General features: G+C 37.1%; 1 protein-coding gene across 1 annotated transcript in view; it reads left to right on the plus strand.

The window, feature by feature from the left end:
- Positions 1-21,569, plus strand: part of serp (chitin deacetylase-like protein serp) — a 32,509-nt gene extending 10,940 nt beyond the window's left edge. The window contains exons 2-6 of the mRNA XM_067150828.2: positions 13,595-13,761; positions 17,954-18,103; positions 18,210-18,309; positions 19,609-19,930; positions 20,025-21,569. Of these exons, the coding sequence (XP_067006929.1) occupies positions 13,595-13,761; positions 17,954-18,103; positions 18,210-18,309; positions 19,609-19,930; positions 20,025-20,853 (1,568 nt within the window). The 3' untranslated portion in view covers positions 20,854-21,569. The remainder of the gene's footprint in view (positions 1-13,594; positions 13,762-17,953; positions 18,104-18,209; positions 18,310-19,608; positions 19,931-20,024) is intronic.
- Positions 21,570-22,931: the final 1,362 nt, after the last annotated feature.

The raw sequence follows: 22,931 nt of genomic DNA on the forward strand, positions 1-22,931 counted from the left end.
AGCGTTCCTAGTGATGAGGAAGATGGAAATGACCGCGGATTTTTCCGTAGATCATATAAATTAATTATATTTATACTCTTCTTACGGTATTCAAAATGTGCGGGTAAGTAATGAAAATGCTGATTTGATTATAAGCAGTTCTTGTATTGTATTAATCATAGAGGAAACAATTACACTATATATATAGAATCCGTGCATTGAAGCATAGTAGGAAAAGGAACTGCATTGGAAACTGAGATTAAAGTAGCTTTCTTCAGAGAACCTAATAAAAATACAATTGAAGTTCTTCATGTAACCATCCTGCATCTTGACAAGTGTACAAGGGCAGTCTGGATTTAATCTACTCATCTTCACGGTGTTATAATCTTGTTGGTTTGGAAGATGGAATGTCCCTTCAAAGCTCCAGGGTATTAGAGAACCTGTTGCTCCCCCTCCAGTGGATCTTGTTGGTATTTGTGTCGAAACAGGAAGAACCTGCAAGAGGAAAGGAGAGAGGGAGGGCGAGTAATCGAGGACAGGCTGCAGTACAACCCACACAAATGAAAGTCTCCAACCTGACAGTCTTGAGAACCTTTACAGTCAATCCCATCTCTTCCGAAAATGTCAAGTAGACATCAATTCATACTCTCCACTACGTCATGGAATTTGAAATCTGAACGCAGCAGCTACTTTAAATACTTTGTGTACCACTATGTTTATTCCTCACAAATGTAATCGAGTTTATATAAAATTACTGTTCCTTATTTTAGTTTCTTTCACACAAAAAGCTTATTAAAAAACACAACATGTTTACATGTTGCATACAAACACATTACTATGACATAAAAATCTTAAAATACATACAGTACTTAGCATATGGCTGTATAGCGCTGTATGTTTTGACGATTCACGTTTTCTTTTCAAGAAAACAAAGGTGAATTGACTTATACACTGTTACAGGTTGATTCACTCCTGATTGGTTGTGGTGACGCTTTTCTACGTGGTATACATTCCGGTCATAACTACTGTCTTCATTATTAATATTAGCTCTTCTATACAAAACAGGCGATTAATTTGTTTCTTCTCCATGACAGTTACTTCATTCTCATAGAATATGAAAGCAATTTGAACTATTTATCATAATTGTAGATTTTACTGAGCACTAAACTCCTGAAAATTAGGTAACGTTAACAAAGATTAAAGCATTTCTAAATATTGGAAACCGAAAAATATTTCTTATACCATACAAAAGTATAAGAAACGTAAACCCATATCTGTTATCTGTTGTCATAATAGTGAAGCACCAATATTTTATAGATATTTAAACTTGGTCGCATGTTTCAAACTCTTTGTTGCCAATGGTGACCTGGTACCCTGACGACCGTAAATTTCACACCCTGCCCTGCACATTGTAATATAAATAAATACATAAATAATATAAATATGATATAAATAAATATAAAATTTTCACATTTTTCTGTAACAAGGGCTGCTTGGCTGAGGCGGTAAAGACGTGTTCGGTCCATCCAAATGGACGTGGGTCCGATTCAACGTCAGGAAATCGAAAAATGTGAGAAACGAGATTTCGACTTGAGGAGATGTACGTGACCCTAAGGTTTACACAGCCACACAAAGAATGAGTACCAGGTTAATTCCTGGGGGGCAAAAGCGGCCGGGCGTAGAGCTAAGTCCACTTTGCCCCCACAAAGTGCCGAGGTTGTATATGATTTCGATTTTTTAATGTTGTTCTATAAGGCTTCTAATGGATTAGAAATATCGTTACAAATTACGCATTCGCGTAATGGTGTCGAAAATTCACTGAAATGGAAATTGATACAAATCAGCTTAGGTCAGTGGTTGTTAATAGGATTATTAATCGTATTCAACTTATAGCCTCTGCTGTATACAAAATAAATGTACACACGCACATGCATGCATACATACAGTTCAAATTGAAGTAATTGATAAAGAGATTCAACCTATTCAAGAGTGTTTCTGGTCCACAAGTTATATCGAAAAAGCTCACTACTCTGGAACTTGACAACCCTCATCAACCACACTGAATACGTAAGAAAAAATCTTCTCAACTTCCCGAACTCAATCAAAAAATATCTACGAAGGTTACGCAATATTTAACGTGAAAATATATATTACAGTATTAGTCTAAAATGATACGAGAATATAAGTTTTTAAAAAGCTATTCATACTAAGCATAATGCGGCATTGTTGCATTTATTAAGACGTGGTAATAAATTCTTTGTGTAAGGGAACTTGGAATAGTCTCTAAACAACTTTTGATTTGTAGGTTTTGAGACATATGGAAAGATCATTCACCTGGAAGTTTGAAAAAGATTTGCACACTTACAAATAAATAATGTTAAGTAGACACTAGAATAGTTCGAACGTTATATGGTGCAATATTGAAGTGATTAATAAATGTTTGTACATTTGTACCTCTAAATATTTCTAAAGTCTTTAAGAGCACCAGGACATAAAATTTGCATGCTTTTGAGGCCCGTTCTATAGGTACATATTTAAGAAAATACTTGTTCCAAAACTAGAAAACTTTGCTCGCCTTTTAACATTAACTAAGGCAAAATAAATACAATATGTTAACGATAAACGACAGTTGACCAACAGGGATTCAAATAGTAAAAAAGTATATTTCAAACTTCTGCCAGTACTTCAGGTAAAATTTTCACGGTAGGTATCACTTCATGAGTCGTTATTGTTTCTATGCAGTTCTATAACTAATACCTACAATAAAGACAAAAATTGCACCTAAACTTATGTTACCATACAAAATGGTATCTAAGAAGGAAAATATTCTTCCCTAAAAAAATTCGAGTAGTTGTTGCTATATTTCTGGTCCCACGGTCTAGGTTTAACACCGTAATATATATATTTAAAATATTATTTCAAGTCTTCCTTGCAACTTTTGTGTAATAGCTGAATTTGATTGCTCCAGCCCTGATGGTTTCTGAGAAGACCGTACATAAATATTTTAAAATTTCGCTTTCAGAAACTTTATGCTAGCTGACGGCTGAGAGGGTAGTAAGCAATGGGATCGGAATATTAGCCTTTTGAAATACTCCTTCGTTTCAGAAGTATGCATATGTTCATGATATATTAAGTAAAGCTTACTCTATTGAAGGAAGTAAAAAAGAGAAATATGAGCATTTTATGGATCTTTAGGTGCAGAAATACGGAACGTAGAAACATTTCAAGGTTCAGTGCTTTGTTTGAACTTCGAAAGTCTTTGGAATTGATTCATAAATACTTAAACGACTACTAATGATAACACAAGAATCCAGCTACGGAAATCAATCTGTGATAAATGACAAGCTAAGGAAAAATAAATGATTATGAGAATAAATCGTGACGTTTGAGATTGTTCTATGTAAGAATTAAAGTATTAGCTATGTCTAGGTTAACTTATGTCTTTGTAATATTTACTTATATATAAATAATGCACTTTCTGATTTCTCGTTTTATTTTCCTGTACGTAACAGACATGAAAGCAGTGAGAACGATTGCTTGTACAAGTAAATAGAAACAATGGCAGGAGGGTACTCGCAATGAGGAGTTACATGCTAAGTTAGGTATAAACACCGTGATGAAGCTATACGTATAAACCGGCTTCGGTGGTAGCTTAATGTGAAACGAATGGAGTGAGAATAATGAACTCAGCAATGAAGGGTAAGAGAAGAAGGGGAGACTAAGGCGTCGATAGTTAGACTCAGTTTTTGATTATTTAACAATAATAGGGGTGAACCTAAACGATGCCACAGAGCGAGTTGCAAATACAGGCTTGTGGTGGCGCTGAGTTCATTCGTTGAGGCTTGCACACTGAAAGTCTATAAAATATATAATGAAGAGATTAAATGGTGATGATAATGTTCCTCTCCTAAATTTTCTGGTCATGCTCGTAGTTCTGAAATTACCCCTTAGCATTCGTATTGGTTTGAAACGAGCTTATAAACTTAATAGAATAATACGCCTTTTCAAAAAACTTGAACTAAGGTGTTGTTTGATTCCATTAAAATGATCACCCACTGCAGATTTTGAGATTTATCATTACCATAGGTTATTCACCTCCATGGCCGTAACTATTCTTAGTCCAACTTTCGTGAAAAGTGAAAGCGGAAAGCAAGATTGGGTTGCACACCAAAGTGAGAGTAAACTGTGCAAATTATTTTCTTGCCTTCCAACTTACATTCACAACAGGTGATGTGTGCAGATGATATACCGCTACACTAATATATTAAAGGATGTGAAAGGATGGGAAAGGGATAAGATTGGGAGTGTAGGAGCTGTGGCCTTAATTAATGTACATCCCTAACATTTGCTTGGTGCGCAAATTGGAGACCACGGAAAATCATCTTCAGGGCTACCGATCGTGGTATTCGAACCCACCATCTCCCGAATGCAAGCTCACAGCTACGCCACCCGAGCTGCAAGGCCAAATTTCTCGGTTATCGCTATAAAGATAGGAACATGGATACAACATTAAATTCGAAAAATTATTAATTAGATTTTATTGTTATTCGCACAAATTAAAAAAAATAAATTGTCAATAAAATCATTTAACTTATCATTGTATAACTAAATACTGTACTATAGAAATATATTCTTTTCTAAATCGTCCTCTTATTTTCGAGTTGAATTATGTTCTCTACTTAATACATCGATACATTTCAAAGATGCGTCGTTTACTTAATTATTATTATTGGCTTATAGAAGACCATACTTCTTGTGAAGTTACAAGTCTAACGCAATTTGAACATGTAGTAATAACCTCCTTAGAACTGTCAGACAAGGCTAATAAAGGAGTGGGTTCGATTCAAATCGCAGAAATGAATACCAGTTTAAGTCGTAGAAGCAACTCGATAGGTTGTGGAGCAATTCATTCCTCTTAGAGCTTACTTGCTACCTACAACTTCGTAGAAGTCTTCACGGTGGTCAGTACAGAAAATCTTTTTTCCTTGTCAGTCAACGCAGTCGATGAGATCACCCTTTCTATCACATAAAATCACGAACTAATACCACTCTTTGTTCTAGAGACCAAAATTTAAGCTAATTACCTCATTTGTAACGTGTAAAAATGTTGTAGTTAGATCAATCTAAGTTTATTACAAAATATGATCGCAATAAATTCATGTAATGCACATCTAGACAGGAGGCCTGTGTAATACCACACATAAACTAGGAAGCCTCAGGCTTCTCTCAATACTTTCTCTTGTGACGTAGAAACAAGCTGCATCACACTGCACGCTGTCTGACAGGCTTTCAAGATAAAACAAGTCTTAAACTGTGGTGGTGGAGATCGACGGATATTTCTTAGTTGCAGAATAGTATACTGCGGTCAATATAATATGAACAGAGAAGTGTCAGTAGTATTATATAGAATGGAGGAACAGGAAATATGTTCCTTTTTTATGTTTATGTAACGGAAGAGCCAACAGAAAACAAACACATATTATTTAAATTATTTAACATATGTACTTCTTAATTCCCTAGAAAATTGCATTAATAACATTTAAAGACAATATTCCACAACAAAATTCAGTAAGGAATAAAATAATGAACCATTATTCGTCGTTTACTGTCAATGAGCTCTACGGAACATTTTCTCTTCTTTTCCTCATTTAAGGATCTGATTACGTTAGCAATTACTTCGCTTTCTCTGCCAGGAATTACCTCCTTGGTTTCCCTTCGTGCTCCATCCCTTCAGAGAGACGGCAATTCAATAACTTTTCTTGCAATATTGTGAAAGTTCTGGCACAAATTATAAGTTAAATTTTAATACGGAATGAAGAATGATCTATTTTAGAGGAATGGTAGTTACCCTTACTCTTCTTATTCTTCTTCTTCTTGCGTTACGGCCTCTGTAGGACCACGGACAGCTCCTTCATGGATTGCATTTTCTTCTTCTCCTCCCAGAACCTCTTCATCCTTTCTCTTCTTCTCTCCCGCTCTTCTTCCGAGATATTCAGTATCCTCTTCTCTTGTCTACTCCACTGGTGACTCTCAATCCCTTTCCTGTATCCATCCCTATCGTTGATCTCTGGCATATTAGTCGGTATGTACTTCCTTTTCCAATTTTCCTTTTCTTCCACCTTGATCCCCAATTCTGACCAATCTTTCCGGAGTTCAACTACCCACTTGGTTCCTGTCTTTCCTCGTGTCCTCGCTGTTGTTTTCCATACTCTTTTCGTCATTCTATCCATATTCATCCTGATTACATGTCCCGCAAACCGTGCTCTTTTCAGTCTGATTTCTTCTGAGATTGTCCTCATGTTCCGGTATAGTTCTTCCCTGGGTCTCCTCATCCATCTCTCACCTCCTCTCTTAGGGCCTAGTATTTTCCTCAATATTTTTCTCTCTTCTTTCTCTACCCTTACTCTATTTGAAGCATTGGCTTCAGTTTACCACCGATAAAAAACTAACTTCTTCCTTTTGAGTCATGCATAAAGAGAAAATTAGGAAACCACGTTAAATACTTTAATTTAAATTACATTTTCATATAGATATTTTTACAGTAATTCAATGACAATACTTGGATTGCATGCTAGTTCTAAGCTAAAAAGGACATTTCGTAATTGCAGTGTGTCCACCAGTAGATGTACTTCGATGCACAATGAAATGCACAGAATTGATGACTGTATAGCACTAGAAACGCAATGTTAGATCGCAGAAGTTATGAATACCTACCAGGAGAGATTAAACACGATTAAATTCTATCTATAAAATATGTATCTGTCAACGCTCTGTTAGGAACAAGAGCTACAATATGGGGTAAATTAAAATCTGTGGTACTTAAATTTCAGAAAACAATTTTACAAATATTTTCCCCTATGCTATACTTATTAAGCGCATTAAACTAGTTATTCGTGTTTGTTTGCATTTTGGTTAATTCCAGTTCTGCATAAAAAATACCCATCAGAGGAGAAAGGGAAGGAATGAGAGAAAGGAAAAGATGAATGAAAAAATGAAAGTACTAAAAGAATTAACAATTATCTAAATACTCGTAGATATCTTACCTACATTCAGTATTGAATAAATCTCGTTAAAGGTACAGAGCATAGAAGAGGATTGTTTTGTTAATTTACGACGACAGCAAGTATTAATTAATAAGAATATCATTTTGAAAAATATCCCATGATAATGATTACAAGTCATGTGCTTCAAACTTTCTACTACCATTGATCAACAACTGAGTTACTAAGAATTTTCAGTATAGCCTGAAAAGCAGACTGATATTACGACACTCCCATATTGTTCGTCAAAACAGATGTTAATCAAGTAACCTGGGCAACTGGAATGCAGCTTCCCCTTCGATTGCAACTACAATGTGTGCAGGACAGGTATTTCTTAATGGTTACAACAATCTTGGTGGAAATGTTACTATGCATGATGAAACTTCGGTCACGTGAGCAGAATGGAGCAAGAAATCTGTCTGCCCCGAGGAATGAATACAGGGCTTATAAGATGAGATAGCAAGGCAAGTTAAAGACCCATTTTTATTAACTTAGCTTCGGAGTGTAAAAGTGTCAGATCACTATTATTTCGCAACGAATCCTCTGTTTATTTGCTCCGCCATTGGTCGCACAAAAAGGAATCCCTTCTCTCATGAATCTGAAGGTAGTTTTCATTACTCAACTTTATTTATTTCATTGGAACCCAATGCCAAATATACAGCATGCAACAAAGCCAAATGCAGACTTTTAATTTTACAGCATATTCTGAGAAAATAGTAAATATTTCGGGAGCCAATAGTGGTTATTTCAAAGACGAAAGGTAACATAAATGCCCAAAGAACGAATTATGTTGATGTACATCTGTTTGTATGGTTCGCATCAGGCCAATCTTAAAAATATTATTAATGACACAAAGATGCAACAGTTCGACCCAAACAATTTACTAATGCAAAAGCCTTATATAATGTGCAAAATTTCAACCCGAACAACTTATAGTTGCGTTTACGAATAGTTCAGAATGCATGTTCAAAAATCCCACCATCAATTTCAGTGAACTTTTTATCCTTCTTGGCAAAAGTACGTGTAGCTTATTAGAATTCGTCTTGGTGTTCTTATTTGCCTAATGCGAGTGACGAATTCGTTTCATTTGGTTACTTATTCTCGATAGTGATGGTTTTCAATCATCAACAGACACAAACATCTAATGGAGTAGGTTTCTGCAGAAAAAGCTAGGTAAACAATTAATTGGGAATCTGCCACCTGGGCGATGGCCATGTTTGGTAGAAATGTCCAATCATCTAATATGGTAGTCAGTGGTGTTCTAAAGTCTGTGTTGGTGAGTAAACCCGTAACTAATTAGGTATAGGGATCGAGAAGGAACCTTATGTCATGGGAGTGAAATTTAAATAATAATCCTGGGCATAACACACACTAAGAAACGACCTTAAAACATTTCTACCATTAAGCCAAGAGAAGCAATGGGCACTCAAAATACTGTTAAATTTTGTTGCCCAGCAGTGGTCAGCAGAACTCCAAGTTAAGACTTTTTTTTTTTTTGCTATTTGCTTTACGTCGTACGTCGCACCGACACAGATAGGTCTTATGGCGACGATGGGATAGGAAAGGCCTAGGAAGTGGAAGGAAGCGGCCGTGGCTTTAATTAAGGTACAGCCCCGGCATTTTCCTGGTGTGAAAATGGGAAACCACGGAAAACCATCTTCAGGGCTGCCGACAGCGGGGCTCGAACCCACTATCTCCCGATTACTGGATACTGGCCGCACTTAAGCGACTGCAGCTATCGAGCTCGGTAAGTTAAGAAGTGACATGAATCTTTTGTCTCTGGCGTTGCAAGAGAGCAGTGTGGTGGACTGACATATTTATATGCAGGAAAGAACTTGCAAATTTATCGAACATTTCCTTTGAAAAATTATTCCAATTCCTAATTCCTTTTCATAGAAATTAACATTTTCACAATGTGTCCTCTTAATTTCCGATTTTATCATCATATTATGATCTTTCCTACATTCAAAATCTCCACTGAAGCTTACCATCTACTAAATTCATTCCATGCCATCTCTCCAATGACAGCTTGGAACATACCGCTTCATTTAGCACCTCATCTCCTTACTCCCAAGTCTTTCCAGTCCAAATTTTGCAACATTTTCCTAACACTGCAATGTTTCCGGAATCACATTCAGAACAAAGAGTGCTTCTTTCATTTTGATGTCTTCCAAGTCTCGTATCGAGTAATCCTGATGTGGTTCCCATACACTGGAATTATACTCTAATTGGTGTCTTACCAGAGACTTAAACGCCCTCTCCTTTAGATCCTTATTACAACGCATAAATACCACCATCATCATATGAAGAGATATGTAACCTAGACTTACAATCTAGTTAATGTGATTACCCCATTGAACATCTTTACTTATATTAACCCCTAGGTGACCCATGAAGTACTTTTACCACATCACCAAAGAAATAAGAACTGAGAGGATTTTTCCTCTTGGGGAAACACACAACCTGACTTTTCATCGCGTTAACCATCATATCATTTGCAGTCGCTCACAAACCTGTAACTTATTTACTACTCCACACAGTATAGAATAATCCGCAAATGACCTCGTATGTGACTTCAGTTCTTTGCTCATATCATTTATGGACATAAGGAGACATAAATATCAAATAACACTGCCTTGTGAGATACCCCTCAATCATTACAGGAACAGCCAATGCTTCACCTACTCTAATTCTCAGAGATTTATTTTATAGAAATTTAGGCACCCTTCAAACACTCTATTGTCTGCCGTAGTCCAATATCCCACCTTTTCGTCAGTAGTCTTCCATGACACACCCTATCCAAAGCCTTGTATAGGTCAATAGCGATACAGACCAGTTGATCTACTGAATCCAAAATATCTGCTAAATCTTGCTGGAATCCTAGCTCATGTCTTTAGAAAAAGAACCATCAGAAACAGAAAGAGGGAAAGTGGAAATGAGTATCATTTAAGTAAGAAAATAATCTGCGATTAAATTCATAATTGATAGGAAGAAATTTCGTATTCGTTTCTAAAGAACATGCATAGAAACAGGAATGTATATAGGATACCACAATAAATATGTCGGATGTCAAATTAATGTATGCCATACTACTCCAAGAAAATGAAAACTATTAATGTAGAAACGGTAAACGAACTCATTTACCATGCAATCGTAGCCGAATTATTCATATCTAAAGACAACATTCATTAAAAATGGAGCGTCAGATATAAATAACGAGGAATTCTTAGAAACTGGTTTAGTCAATATGAGACCTAGAACACACGGCGATGTCGCTGATTAATCAGGTATAAGGATCGTACATTTATCTATTATTCTGTGAACTATATCGGACAAATGTTTTGAAGGGCAATCGAGGTGTTGTTAATTGATATCATTAATGAGTTGATGGGATATTTGGCAACCAATTTGAAATTAGTAGTCTTCTCATTGAGGAAAGCAACGGGAAACTACCTCACTCCTCATTTCCCTAGTACGCCTCTTCAGTGATGCCTAGGCCATCTATGACAGCTGATGGCAGAGCTGTTGAGGATCCAACCAGCCTTCGGGCTGAGGACTAAACATACAGTCTTCTCATAGACGGCATTCGAATGAATCTTGCTACATAGAAGTAAGATAACATCCGTCTAGGAAGAAGACCTGTAATAGGTTTGGAAATTATGGGAATACAAGAATGACATACATTGTTAAAAGTTTGCTGTTTGGCAAATAATATATTAACGATTAAACAATTGGATTAGATTAGATTCTTTTTGCTACTTGTTTAACGTCGCACTAACATATCGAAGGCTTTCGGCAACGGAAGGATGGGAAAGTAGCAGCCGTGGCCTTAATTAAGGTACCGACCCAGCATTTACCTGGTGTGAATTTGGAAACCAGGGCTGCCGAAGGTGGGATTCAAACCCATTATCCCCCGACTGTAAGTTCACAGCTGAGCGACCCTGACCACACGGCCACTCGCTCGGGTTTTAAAATAATAAAATTGAATACACATTTTAGCTATACTGTATGTGCAGCAGTCAGATAGAGTGCACTACGAAAGCTGTTCACGAAAAAACAATATCCGGAACAGAAATTGAGACAATGGTTCAAAAGTCTTGTTGGGACAGTAACTCATATTACTTCATAAGACTGGATCCATTTCACAGCTTACAATTTCTACACCAAATGCTGTGAGAAAAGTGTCAAGGTTAACTTTATGGCCAGACTGGCTTGGGCTAATGAACTTGTAACAACTAAGTCTATGGTTCAAGGTCACGTCACTTGTTTTGCGCCATGAAAGACAATGAGTTTAGATTTACAGATTCTCTTATATTTGAAGAGGCGATATTCCGCTCAGCCGAGATCAAGATTACTGTCCTTAAAATGTACGCCCTGTGTACAACCAATAACAATACCAAAATCTGAGAGATATACCGTACATTTATCTATCATTCTGTGAACTAAACCATATGCGACAAAAGTTTTGAAGGTCGCTCGAGGTGTTGTTAATTGATATAATTAATGATTTGATGGGATATTTAGCAACCAATTTGAAATTATTTGTCTTCTCATTATAGGAGTATTCGAATGAATCTTGCTACATAGAAGTAAGATAATATCCGTCTAGAAAGAAGGCCTGTAATAGGCTTCGTATTCGGTTGCAGAGGCACACATTTACTGCGTAGAACACCCTTTAGTACAGAGTACTGAACTTTAACCTTTCTAGTATAATTAGAACTGCTTTGCACTTTGGGAAGAACAAAGACTGTTGACAGTGAAAATTTCAGCAAACCAACTAACGGATTCTAACTCCTATAGTTCATTAAACATTATAAACACAGTACTTGGAAATTAGTGGGTATATTAATTTGATGCCACTTTGTGTATACATACCGTATATTATCATTATAATTACGTATTCTAGCGTTATTCACTGCATGGGTAATATGTCTCGATGACCCTCCGACTAGAATCTGCTTTAAAATATATTGCTTTATTCTTCTTCTTCTTCTTCTTCTCCTTCGTCATCATATCTTGTCACAAAATGATCAAATTAACCATCACTTTATATTTTTACACGTTTTGTTATCGATTCTGTTAAAATTTTCTGTATTCCCCATTCGAAGAGTTTTGAAAGAACCTTTGAATGGTTTACAAAATAGTGCCATTGAGAAATATGATTAACGCGGTGAAGGAAGGGCATCTTGCCCAAAGTCTCCGGCCAAAATGAAAGAATCCAGAGTTCTTACAGTGATCTCCACAATTAGCTAAGATATTGGCAGAGGCTGCTTGCGAAATCTACTTCGAAAAATTACAAGTCTGTTAGAAATGATTTCGTTACTCTAGCTTATGATCTTTTTTTTTTTTTTTGCTAGTTGTTTTACGTCGCACAGACACAGATAGGTCTTATGGCGACGATGGGACAGAAAAGGGCTAGGAGTGGGAAGGAAGCGGCCGTGGCCTTATTGAAGGTACAGCCCCAGCATTTACCTGGTGTGAAAATGGGAAACCACGGAAAACCATCTTCAGAGCTGCCGACAGTGGGGTTCGAACCTACTATCTCCCGAATACTGGATACTGGCCGCACCTAAGCGACTGCAGCTATCGAGCTCGGTTATGATCTCTTAGACGAAGGTCGATTGTAACTTAAAATTAATTTGCCATTGAAATCATGTTAATAAATATGATTCGTGAACTACTTCAATCATATATTGACAGAAAGACATACGACTTATACCCATAATGATTGCATAACTCGTATTACATTTCTCAGCAACGTAACCTACTTATTGCAAATAGTGTAAAAATTAACCTCGTTTTATTCCAATAAGGCCAAGGAATGAATAACTTATCGACTTTTACAAATAAAAAGAATTTACTTTTTTATATATTAGTGGTAACGTGTTTAGCCAGTCGATGATATTCCATTCTGTACTAATATATAGTTCCGTAGATTGTAGAATTTTAATTCCTTTGAGCTGTCACATGGGCAGATCTGAATTCAGTAGATGATCGAGTTTCAATCTCTCTTACTACAATCCTTGGTGTACGAGGGTAATTCAATAAATAAAGCAACAAGTTCGTTAGAAATGACTTCTTTACACTAGTTTACACATATACATACAATGCAGAGTATATACTTGGTACATATTAATCGTCCTTGCACTTCTCTCAGAATTATTTTCTTAAACGTATTCTACAGTATATATTATTCATGGAAGAAATCAGGGTCGAACATCCGGCATCGGACATGACACTTCACTGAACTTCACCGTCGGTTGCCAATCTTCCTTCAGGTCCTACTAAGGTGGACATACCAATTTACAGTTATATTAAAAATGAAAATACACTTCACATTACATCCCTTTGGCGATCATTCCAGTTTTTATGATAGAGAAAATTTAATATCATATTTAAAATAGTTTTATATATATATAACGCGGATTGTTTTGACAAGTCCACGATTTAGATTTCCTAGAATATTGACAATCTCTTTCACAAATATGATTCTATGCCTGTGGTTTCACCCTATTTCAATGTTAGTAACTCTTGTTTTAATTAATGAAAATAATGAGAGTGTCTCTGCCGTACAGCTGCTGGCCAGGCCCATTCGCGAGTCAGAAGGCAAGAGGAATCAACCAGCAAGAAGGAGGAGAGCTTTGAGGTTGAGCTATGTAAGGACAAAGACGCTGGAGAATGGTTCAGATTGGTGGCAGGAGAGGGCGACAACTGCCGTGACGTCATCCAGTGTACATCTTCAGTAAGTAGATAATGATTTAAACTCTGTATCACACGAAACTGCTATGTATATAGGTGACATTCTCTGTAACGAACCGTTTGGCTTGGATTTCTATGACTTGAAATATGTGGAAATATGCAGGCAGTCATGTACTAAAAATATCAAAGACTCGGAAATGTCACGCGAAATTATTTAAATATGATGAAAATTTTACTTAAAAGACCAGCAGAAAACTGGTAACATTCATTATATTATTTTGTCCTTTCTATTTTGACTACTTATTACTTATAAAACGGCATCTAAGAACCAAATACCACATTGCTAAGGAAAAGAAATTAACCAAACACAAACAAATCATAACCGGAAAAAATATTGGAAAACGGGTATATATATGATAATATGGCCAAAAATATGCCTTTATACCATTTGTGGTCAAATATGACTTATAGAAATATGCATTTCATGAAATATAAAAACCGTGTTATCACAAAAGTGTATATGTTTGTAAAAAATATACCAAGATAAAAATATGGCGTCATAGAAATTCAAGCCTTAATCATAATTAAATTTTGAGATAATGATCATTTGTTGAAAAATTAGCCCTGAGGCAAGATGGCTCAAATATTCTGTTCATAACCGTTCTAGAGAAGTCAAAATTCAGACTGTAGATAAGGGGGAGTATGATGCAGTTAACTATTATCTTTTCAATAAACCAGTAAGCACTATCATAGTTCCACACTGGCTGTGTCTTGAATGCTATTTCTCAGACCTACCGATACGTCAGCAACTTTCTTACAATCTCGGTTATGAATGAGACGAGACTGGGACAACTCTGAAAGCTATCTCTTACTCAGAAATGTGCTAATTAGTACATATAAACATACTGCATTGGCTGTGAAATTATAATGGTCAAATTTCACTCCGTACACAAAAATGACTTATTTTAATAAACGAAACAACTCACATCTGCGAATGATATAAATATCATAGAGACGACGCAGAAAAAAAAAAAACCAATGTCATGTTCTTCGTAGTAATATTAAGTGATATGACGTATGGCTGTTAGTGCTGGGAGTGCTGGGAGTATCCGAGGACAGGTTCGGCTCGCCAGGTTCAGGTCTCTTGATTTGACCCCCGTAGGCAACCTGCGCGACGTGTTGAACATGAAATGATGATGAAGACACACACACTCAGCCCCCGTGTCAGCGGAATTAACCAATTATGGTTACAATTCCCGACCATGCCTGGAACCGAACCCGGAACCCCAGTGACCAAAGGCCAGCACGCTAACCATTTAGCCACGGAGTAATACTTTCTTAAGCAACAGATACGGTACATATGAAATTTCATTTTGGTGAGGTGGAAAATATATCCGTCTATCATTTGGGCGAGATTTTAGTAGTCTACTTACCTGATCCAGATCCAGTTTATGTGAATAGAAGATATAATCACTAAATACAGTACATTTTCCCTCCCACATTTTTTCTGACTTGGGATTGTCTGTATATACCATGGGTACAAATATCATATGCAGTAAGCCTATATGCAGGTATATATATTTAGTGATGGAGAGACTATATCTTTATAAAATAATCTTAAAGATTCGATATAAGAGTCTTGTCAATAAGTATTATTTTGGATGATAGACATATACCACTAAATTCTTATTTCGGATGATAGTCATCCTACACGGCGAAATTCATCAGCTTCGTATTTTTTCCACAATTTGAATAATATGATTCTACTCTTTCTTGAGATAGTAGTTTCATCTCCATCGATTACGGAATTGATTTTTACTGTACAAATGTATCTATCTGAGAATCTTTAATAACATTAGGATATAGTGTATACTAGGATGTGAAAAATAAAATCGTTTCTTAAACCTGTTTCCTTTGTTTCTTATAACTCGCACAGCTGATGTGCCGAAGACTCGCACAAATAATGTACTTTGTTTTTATCCGAAGTTACAGCATTCACCCAAATCATGTATCCCTTAAGTAGTTGCTACAGTCATTTTGTTGCAGTTACCATTGTTATGTGCTCTATTTATTAAGTGGCTTTGAACATCCCAGCGTGTGAAGAACTCAGATACATCAATAATAACACCACAAATGATATGCTGCTTTCTCCTCCTTCAGAGTTAAGCAAAATGCTGTTCTCAAATGTTTTGAAACATTTGGCATTGATGAGTGGCTTAACACCTCACATAACGAGACGATCTTTCTTGGCAGAATATTTATAAAGACTTTTAGAAAGAAATTTCGTTCGTCTTTGGACCAAATACTCTAATGGAATGTACTTTGATCTTCTTTATCTTTAAAATGATGCCACACATCTACTATAGAAACCTTTTAATGACTGTTTCACAAAGAATGAATGAAAATCGTCGTTGCGCCTCAAAATATCGTTGTGTGACAATGTTGAGGGGAGAATTACTGACCCGCAGTCCATGTACCACTTACAACGAAAATTCGTTGATAAGAAATAATAAACCTTAGATGACAGAACCTTTCAGATCAGAGTTCTAAGCGAAAATATTCTCACATAGCGGTTTGTCTAGGCTGAACGACGAAATACCCTATATGTAAGTCTGATTGGACTTAGGTTATTACAGTGCGAACTACAGGAAACAATAACTGTTGCTTTCTCTCCGGGATTCAGATGTTTTAAGCTTTCTTCAATACTATCTATAGGTACCAATTTAATGCCGAAAAATTACTTAAAAACAGGTATACGAGGAGCATTTTAGTGCTATCATATTCCAAGATTCTTATTATATTCACATTTTTCAGCCACTTATTTTTATAAGAACGCTGGTCCACTGAGTAAATCTTGTAGTATATTGTTCCTGTCAATAACATCCTGCAGGACATTTTGTCCCATCGAATTGGTCCTTTCCAGAATGTTCAAACCAGGATGTCCACTCATCAAAAATGTTCAATCATAGGCTGTCCCCTGTGTCTTACATATTACTGAAAATGATGCATGTTGTCCTCGTTACGTAGGAAATTTAAAATTATAATTATGTAATATTTTTAAAACATAGCCCTAAAGTTTGTTCAGTAATGGCAGAAATGATTTACTCCCAAAAATAAATTCTGAGTTACTACCACAGTTAATTCAATAAGGAATAAACTAGACTGCAAGGAACGAAGATGCTTTACTCATGTCAACTTTGAAAAAAAAATATAGGCATTATTGAAGCTGGAGCCAGTATTCACAAATACAATCCTGGTTCAAGTGGACAAGTACGTATAGCAATGCATGGAATTTACTGTGCCATGTTTCCTCCGTGATTCATTCTCTACGAAGACTGGACATTATGACCAGGACCAATTGTCCAGGACCTTTTCGACAAGGTCAACAGAAATTGTAGGCAGGTCCAAATATCCAAAACCTTAATGGTGGAACTAAATATCCGACCGGACATCGTGGAGAGGACAAAATATCCCTCAGCCTGAGTAAATTTCCCTGCATATCACCCGGAATAGAAATTGTTGTCCTATTTCTCATCAGTCAGTCCAATAAGGGGCCGCAGTAATTTTATGTACTTCAAATTTTCATGAATATCTTCAACTTTTGGGCATTATGGCACTCATAATTAGAGAAGCCTGTTTGCTAAATAAACTACACGCACATTAATAAGGAACTCAGTAGAAACAAAGGAAATGGATCCCTTAACAGATCAAAACAATTTCAACATTTAACATGTTGACACGTACCCCTGTGCTGTCAAAATATGTTATTTTTAAGTACAAAAATACATGTAAACTTTTTATATGGTAGGTATGTAGCTTTGTGCCTGTAGATTAGAAGATCCGGCAAAGAACTTGTATATGGAAAAATTTGATGGTGACTTCAATATTTGAGCTGGGAATGTTAACACTTTAATGTTGTTCACCAAAGCAGTACAAAATCTCCCATTTAGTTATTAATTAAAATTTACCAAAATCAGGAACATAACTTCTGAAAATTAAAATTAGGTAGAAATGAAGTTCAACTGAAAATGTACTTTTAGCATGACATTGATTAAATAGAGGGCAATTATATTCACATTATCCAACATTAGGTTCTAGAATAAATTAAATTCATATAATTTAGATACGAGATAAGGCTAGACGTCTATAGTGAGAGGATTTCAGTACAATCTGGACTTACGTAATCAAGATAAATAATGAACTGGATGTATAATCTCTTCCTTTCTGTTCTTCAGGGACTTCAAGCCATCAGATGTCCAGCAGGTTTGTTCTTCGACATTGAAAAGCAGACCTGTGATTGGAAGGACGCTGTCAAGAACTGTAAGCTGAAGAACAAAGAACGGAAGGTGAAACCTCTGCTCTATACGGACGAGCCTCTCTGCCAGGTAAGCTATTAAGATCATGTTTCATCAGAAAATTTTATGAACTAGGAGTAGCCGTGACGGACAATGTATGTTTATGCTTGTTATTAAAATTTCGTTGTCTTTCTAGGACGGTTTCTTGGCTTGTGGTGATGGTGCTTGTATTGAGAGAGGTCTTTTCTGTAACGGCGAGAAGGACTGTAATGATGGCTCCGACGAGAACACTTGTGGTGAGTAAAATCTATTCTGATTGAGTAAATGTACAGAAAATAACTCTCTCCGTATTAAAAATTAGGAAAAAACAGGAATAAATTACACAACTCCACAACATACAACAAGTGGATATCAATAATTAAATTGTCATATTTCCATTTAAAAGAAATATATAATATATTAACGACATATCTACCTCGCTTATTGCCGCTGGACTTGAGTGACGTCGGGAATTTAGTGCTGTGCTATACATTTTTGGGTCAATTCATGAGAAATTTATGCTACAACGTGAAATAAAATGTCTCCATTTTTTGTCAGTTTTACTATTTCAATCAGTCTGTGTAATCACCCAACTAGAAGTGCTTAAGTTAACTGAATACCTGTTGGTTAAAAATGTAGCATTTGTGGAAGAAAGAAAGAAAAAGAAAGAAAGAAAGAAAGAAAGAAAGAAAGAAAGAAGGAAATCAATTTTCATCTCTTAAGCACTATTATAAATTTACTTTCATGTTCTGATTGCAGTAGCCAATTAAATGTTCCATTTTGAGTGAATTCGTGAATTCGGTACGTCATTTCTTATTAATAAACGTTAACTGTCGTTGCAGAAACCCAACATTAGCTGTCTATCAAAGCATATTAAATGATGACAGGTTAGTTAGGGATGAAACTGTAAAATCAAGTACATTGATGGGTCAAAGTATCGTATATTTCATGGTCTAAGACATGAGAAGGTCTGCTTTTAGCACAGGTATTGTCCACATTGCTTTGCTCTTTTTAAATGACGCATTCAGACGCCTTACATCTCAGTATTTTAATTTATGCAAGTTGTCAGAAATGAATATGAATCAAGTTCTTCCGGCTATCAGACCATTATGGAGGCTGCTTTTAACTACTCTTCCGACCCGTTGTAAGATTACAGTTCCATGAGGTGAAATCACGGGCAAGTTTCATGATGTGTACTTTCTCGGGTGAGGGCTGTGAAGAAGTGGCGTTGTCCTGAGCTAGCTGAAATATGCGAGGGTGTGGCTGGGCGGATCTTGGCAAGTGCCAATGTGCATGATCCACTTTCCAACAACAGACAGGGTTCACGTGGTGAGACACGTTTTAAAATATGTGTTGCTTTATATTACGTACATGAGTGTTGTATAAGAATCTCTAAGTTGAAAGGAATGTCTTTGCCCGGGTACATCATATCCGTGTTTGACACATTTCACGGAGAGGGAAAGCGTGCTTACTTTGCTTATGAGCCCCACCCAGTGTTCACTGTTTTTGGATGTGGGCCACGTATAACTCTCGCTCTCTCTCTCTCTGTCCTACAGACAACGACAACGACCCGAACCGCGCCCCGCCCTGCGATCCGGCTGTCTGCGTGCTGCCCGACTGCTTCTGCTCGGAAGATGGTACGACCATTCCTGGAGATCTCCCCGCTTCTGAGGTTCCACAGATGATCACCATTACCTTCGATGATGCTATCAACAACAACAACATCGAGCTGTACAAGGAAATTTTCAATGGAAGGCGCAGAAATCCTAATGGTTGTGACATCAAGGCCACTTTCTTCGTCTCACACAAGTACTCTAACTATTCCGCTGTCCAGGAGACTCACCGTAAGGGGCACGAGATCGCCGTCCACTCTATAACGTGAGTTGAAAACAGTTTCACGCAAACATTAAACAGGATTATAAGCTTTCGCCTATTCATGTTTAATAACAATTTTGTTTGTCTCTCTTTACAGTCATAACGACGACGAACAATTCTGGAGCAATGCCACAGTGGATGACTGGGCCAAGGAAATGGCTGGTACCAGGATCATCATCGAGAAATTTGCCAACATCACTGACAACAGCATTGTAGGCGTCCGTGCTCCCTATCTTCGTGTAGGCGGTAATAACCAGTTCACCATGATGGAAGAACAGGCCTTTTTGTATGACTCCACCATCACCGCTCCATTGTCCAACCCCCCTCTATGGCCCTATACCATGTACTTCCGCATGCCCCATCGTTGTCATGGCAATCTTCAACACTGCCCCACTCGTAGTCATGCTGTCTGGGAGATGGTAATGAACGAGTTAGACCGAAGAGAAGATCCCCAATTCGATGAATACCTGCCAGGTTGTGCTATGGTTGACTCTTGTTCTAATATCCTCACTGGAGATCAATTCTACAACTTCCTCAACCACAACTTCAACCGTCATTACAACAAGAACCGTGCTCCACTTGGACTTTATTTCCATGCTGCATGGTTGAAGAACAACCCAGAATTTCTTGATGCTTTCCTATATTGGGTTGACGAAGTACTAGATAATCATAAGGATGTATATTTCGTGACTATGACACAAGTGATCCAGTGGATCCAAAACCCAGTCACGATATCAGAAGTGAAAAATTTTGAACCCTGGAGGGAGAAGTGTGTAGTAGAAGGAAAACCCGCCTGCTGGGTACCACACTCATGTAAGCTGACCAGCAAGGAGCTGCCTGGAGAAACTGTCAACCTCCAGACTTGCGTGCGTTGCCCTAACAACTACCCATGGGTTAACGATCCTACAGGAGACGGGTTCTTCTAAGTCAACGATCTCATCTACTATAGCACATTATCACCAACACGCCGTGTCCTCCCCTTCCTAAACCCTGGCTCTTTGCGCGTAATGCATAGACTGTTCTACTTCATTATATAATAAAACATTAATGTAGCGGTTGTACAAAATTGTGGGTTGTAAGACTACAATTTTTATCACTCCATTTGGAATATCTAAGGGAGCAGGTCTTCGGAGGGCAGTGGCGTTCGTGTTTTCATCTCTAGACGAAGTTCCTGATTCCTGTTCTGTCAAACGGGAAGAGCGAATGGCCAGGAGCAGAGAAGGTTATTTTGTACCCAATTTGGTAGTAAAGTAAAAGAGCACATGATTTTGTCCATGTGCGTTTTACTTTGGTGGGAAAAGATACTCATAAAAGGAGAATGTAAATACTAAAGGGCTAGCCGTTGTACGAAAATGGGCAGGAGTTTTGTTTTTTAAATAAATAATTGATAATAAAATTTTAATCCTTTGTGACAATGAAGGTAAGTTCTAGTTGTTGTGTGTGGATTCCGTTTGTGGAAAAAAATTAGGCTGTCGCTTGGACTATTTGAAACAGCATTGTGATTTTTAGGTGCCAATGACATCGAAGGGCCTCTGTGTGAAAAGCAGAGCCTACAGTACCTAATAATAGAGTAGGCAACTTAAAATATTGTATAAACAACTGTTCTGAAAAAAAGTTTAATAAAATATGCTTTACAAATCTATATATTTGTTTTGTTGTTACCTGAATGTTCTACATTTTTGTGGGATGTATGTATTTTTAAAGTACGAACTGAAATAAATTAATGTATTTGTCCAATGAAGTTTTTTGAGAATCAAATACCTTGAAAATAATCCCTCCCTCAATATTTCGTATCAAGATTAATGCTCAGGAATGGTAAATGAAAGAGTCCAACTTAAACATTCATGAAGTTTATCGTAGATAGACGACGAATTCATGTTGCATCGTTTTCTCAGTTATCAATCTATATAATATGAAGGTTTGTATATAGAATAGCAAACCTAAAAGTATTACAATTTAGTGTTATTCAATGACCCATAATTATATTATTTTCCCCAATATTTCACCCTATATTTCCACCTCCTCCTACAAGCACTTCATTCTTCTCTCATCATCATCATCCTCATAATCGTCGTCGTCATCATAATCTTCCCCGGCGAGTTGGTCGTGTGGTTAGGGGCGCACGGCTGTGTGCTCGAATCCGGGAGATAGTGGGTTCCAATCCCACTGTCGGCAGCCCTGAAGATGGTATTCCGTGGTTTCTCATTTTCACACCAGGCAAATGCTGGGGCTGTACGTTAATTAAGGCCACGGCCGCTTCTTTCCAACTCCCAGGCCTTTCCTATCCCATCGTCGCCATAAGACCTATCTGTATCGGTGCGACGTAAAGCCACTAGCATCGTAATCTTTTCCATAATTCCCTAAAACTTCCGATGGAAGATATAAGTAGCAGGTTTTCAGAAGGCAGTGGCGTACATGATTTCAACTCTATGCGAAGTTTCTAATCCCTGTACAAAACAATTTTAGCATTCTTACCATTCCTTCGCCACCTACTCGATTCCTACCCAGTTACTTACCGTAAGATGTAGGTCAATTTATTCAGCTTCAGGTTGTGAAAGACTTCTAAAGCCTATTTACTACAGTCCCTCAATATTTGTTTTGCTGTCTTAATGAATACACAACACATCGCAATAACAATCACCACAGAAACATGCAAAATGAATACATTAATTCATGTACGATTGGCGTCAGGAAGGGTACGTAGTTGTAAAACTTGTCTTAGTACACATTAGTGCCGAGCCCCCAGATAACTGAGAACAAGCCAGAATGACGAAGTAGACTATAAATTTTGAAACATATAATGCTCTCTTGCATTCTCTACTATCCTGAACTATTATTTCAGAAAGTAAAATAAACATACTGACAGTGAATTTCTGCGTTCTAAATGAATGAGAGAATAACGTATTTTCTGTTGGCTTCTGATCACAAAACTTTTAAGAGGATGGGAAGAACCCTCAAAAGGATTGAGGAATGGGGATAGTTAGTGGTTAATTATCACCAAAAC

This window comes from Anabrus simplex, chromosome 7 (assembly GCF_040414725.1).
Source record: "Anabrus simplex isolate iqAnaSimp1 chromosome 7, ASM4041472v1, whole genome shotgun sequence".
NCBI lineage: Eukaryota > Metazoa > Arthropoda > Insecta > Orthoptera > Tettigoniidae > Anabrus > Anabrus simplex.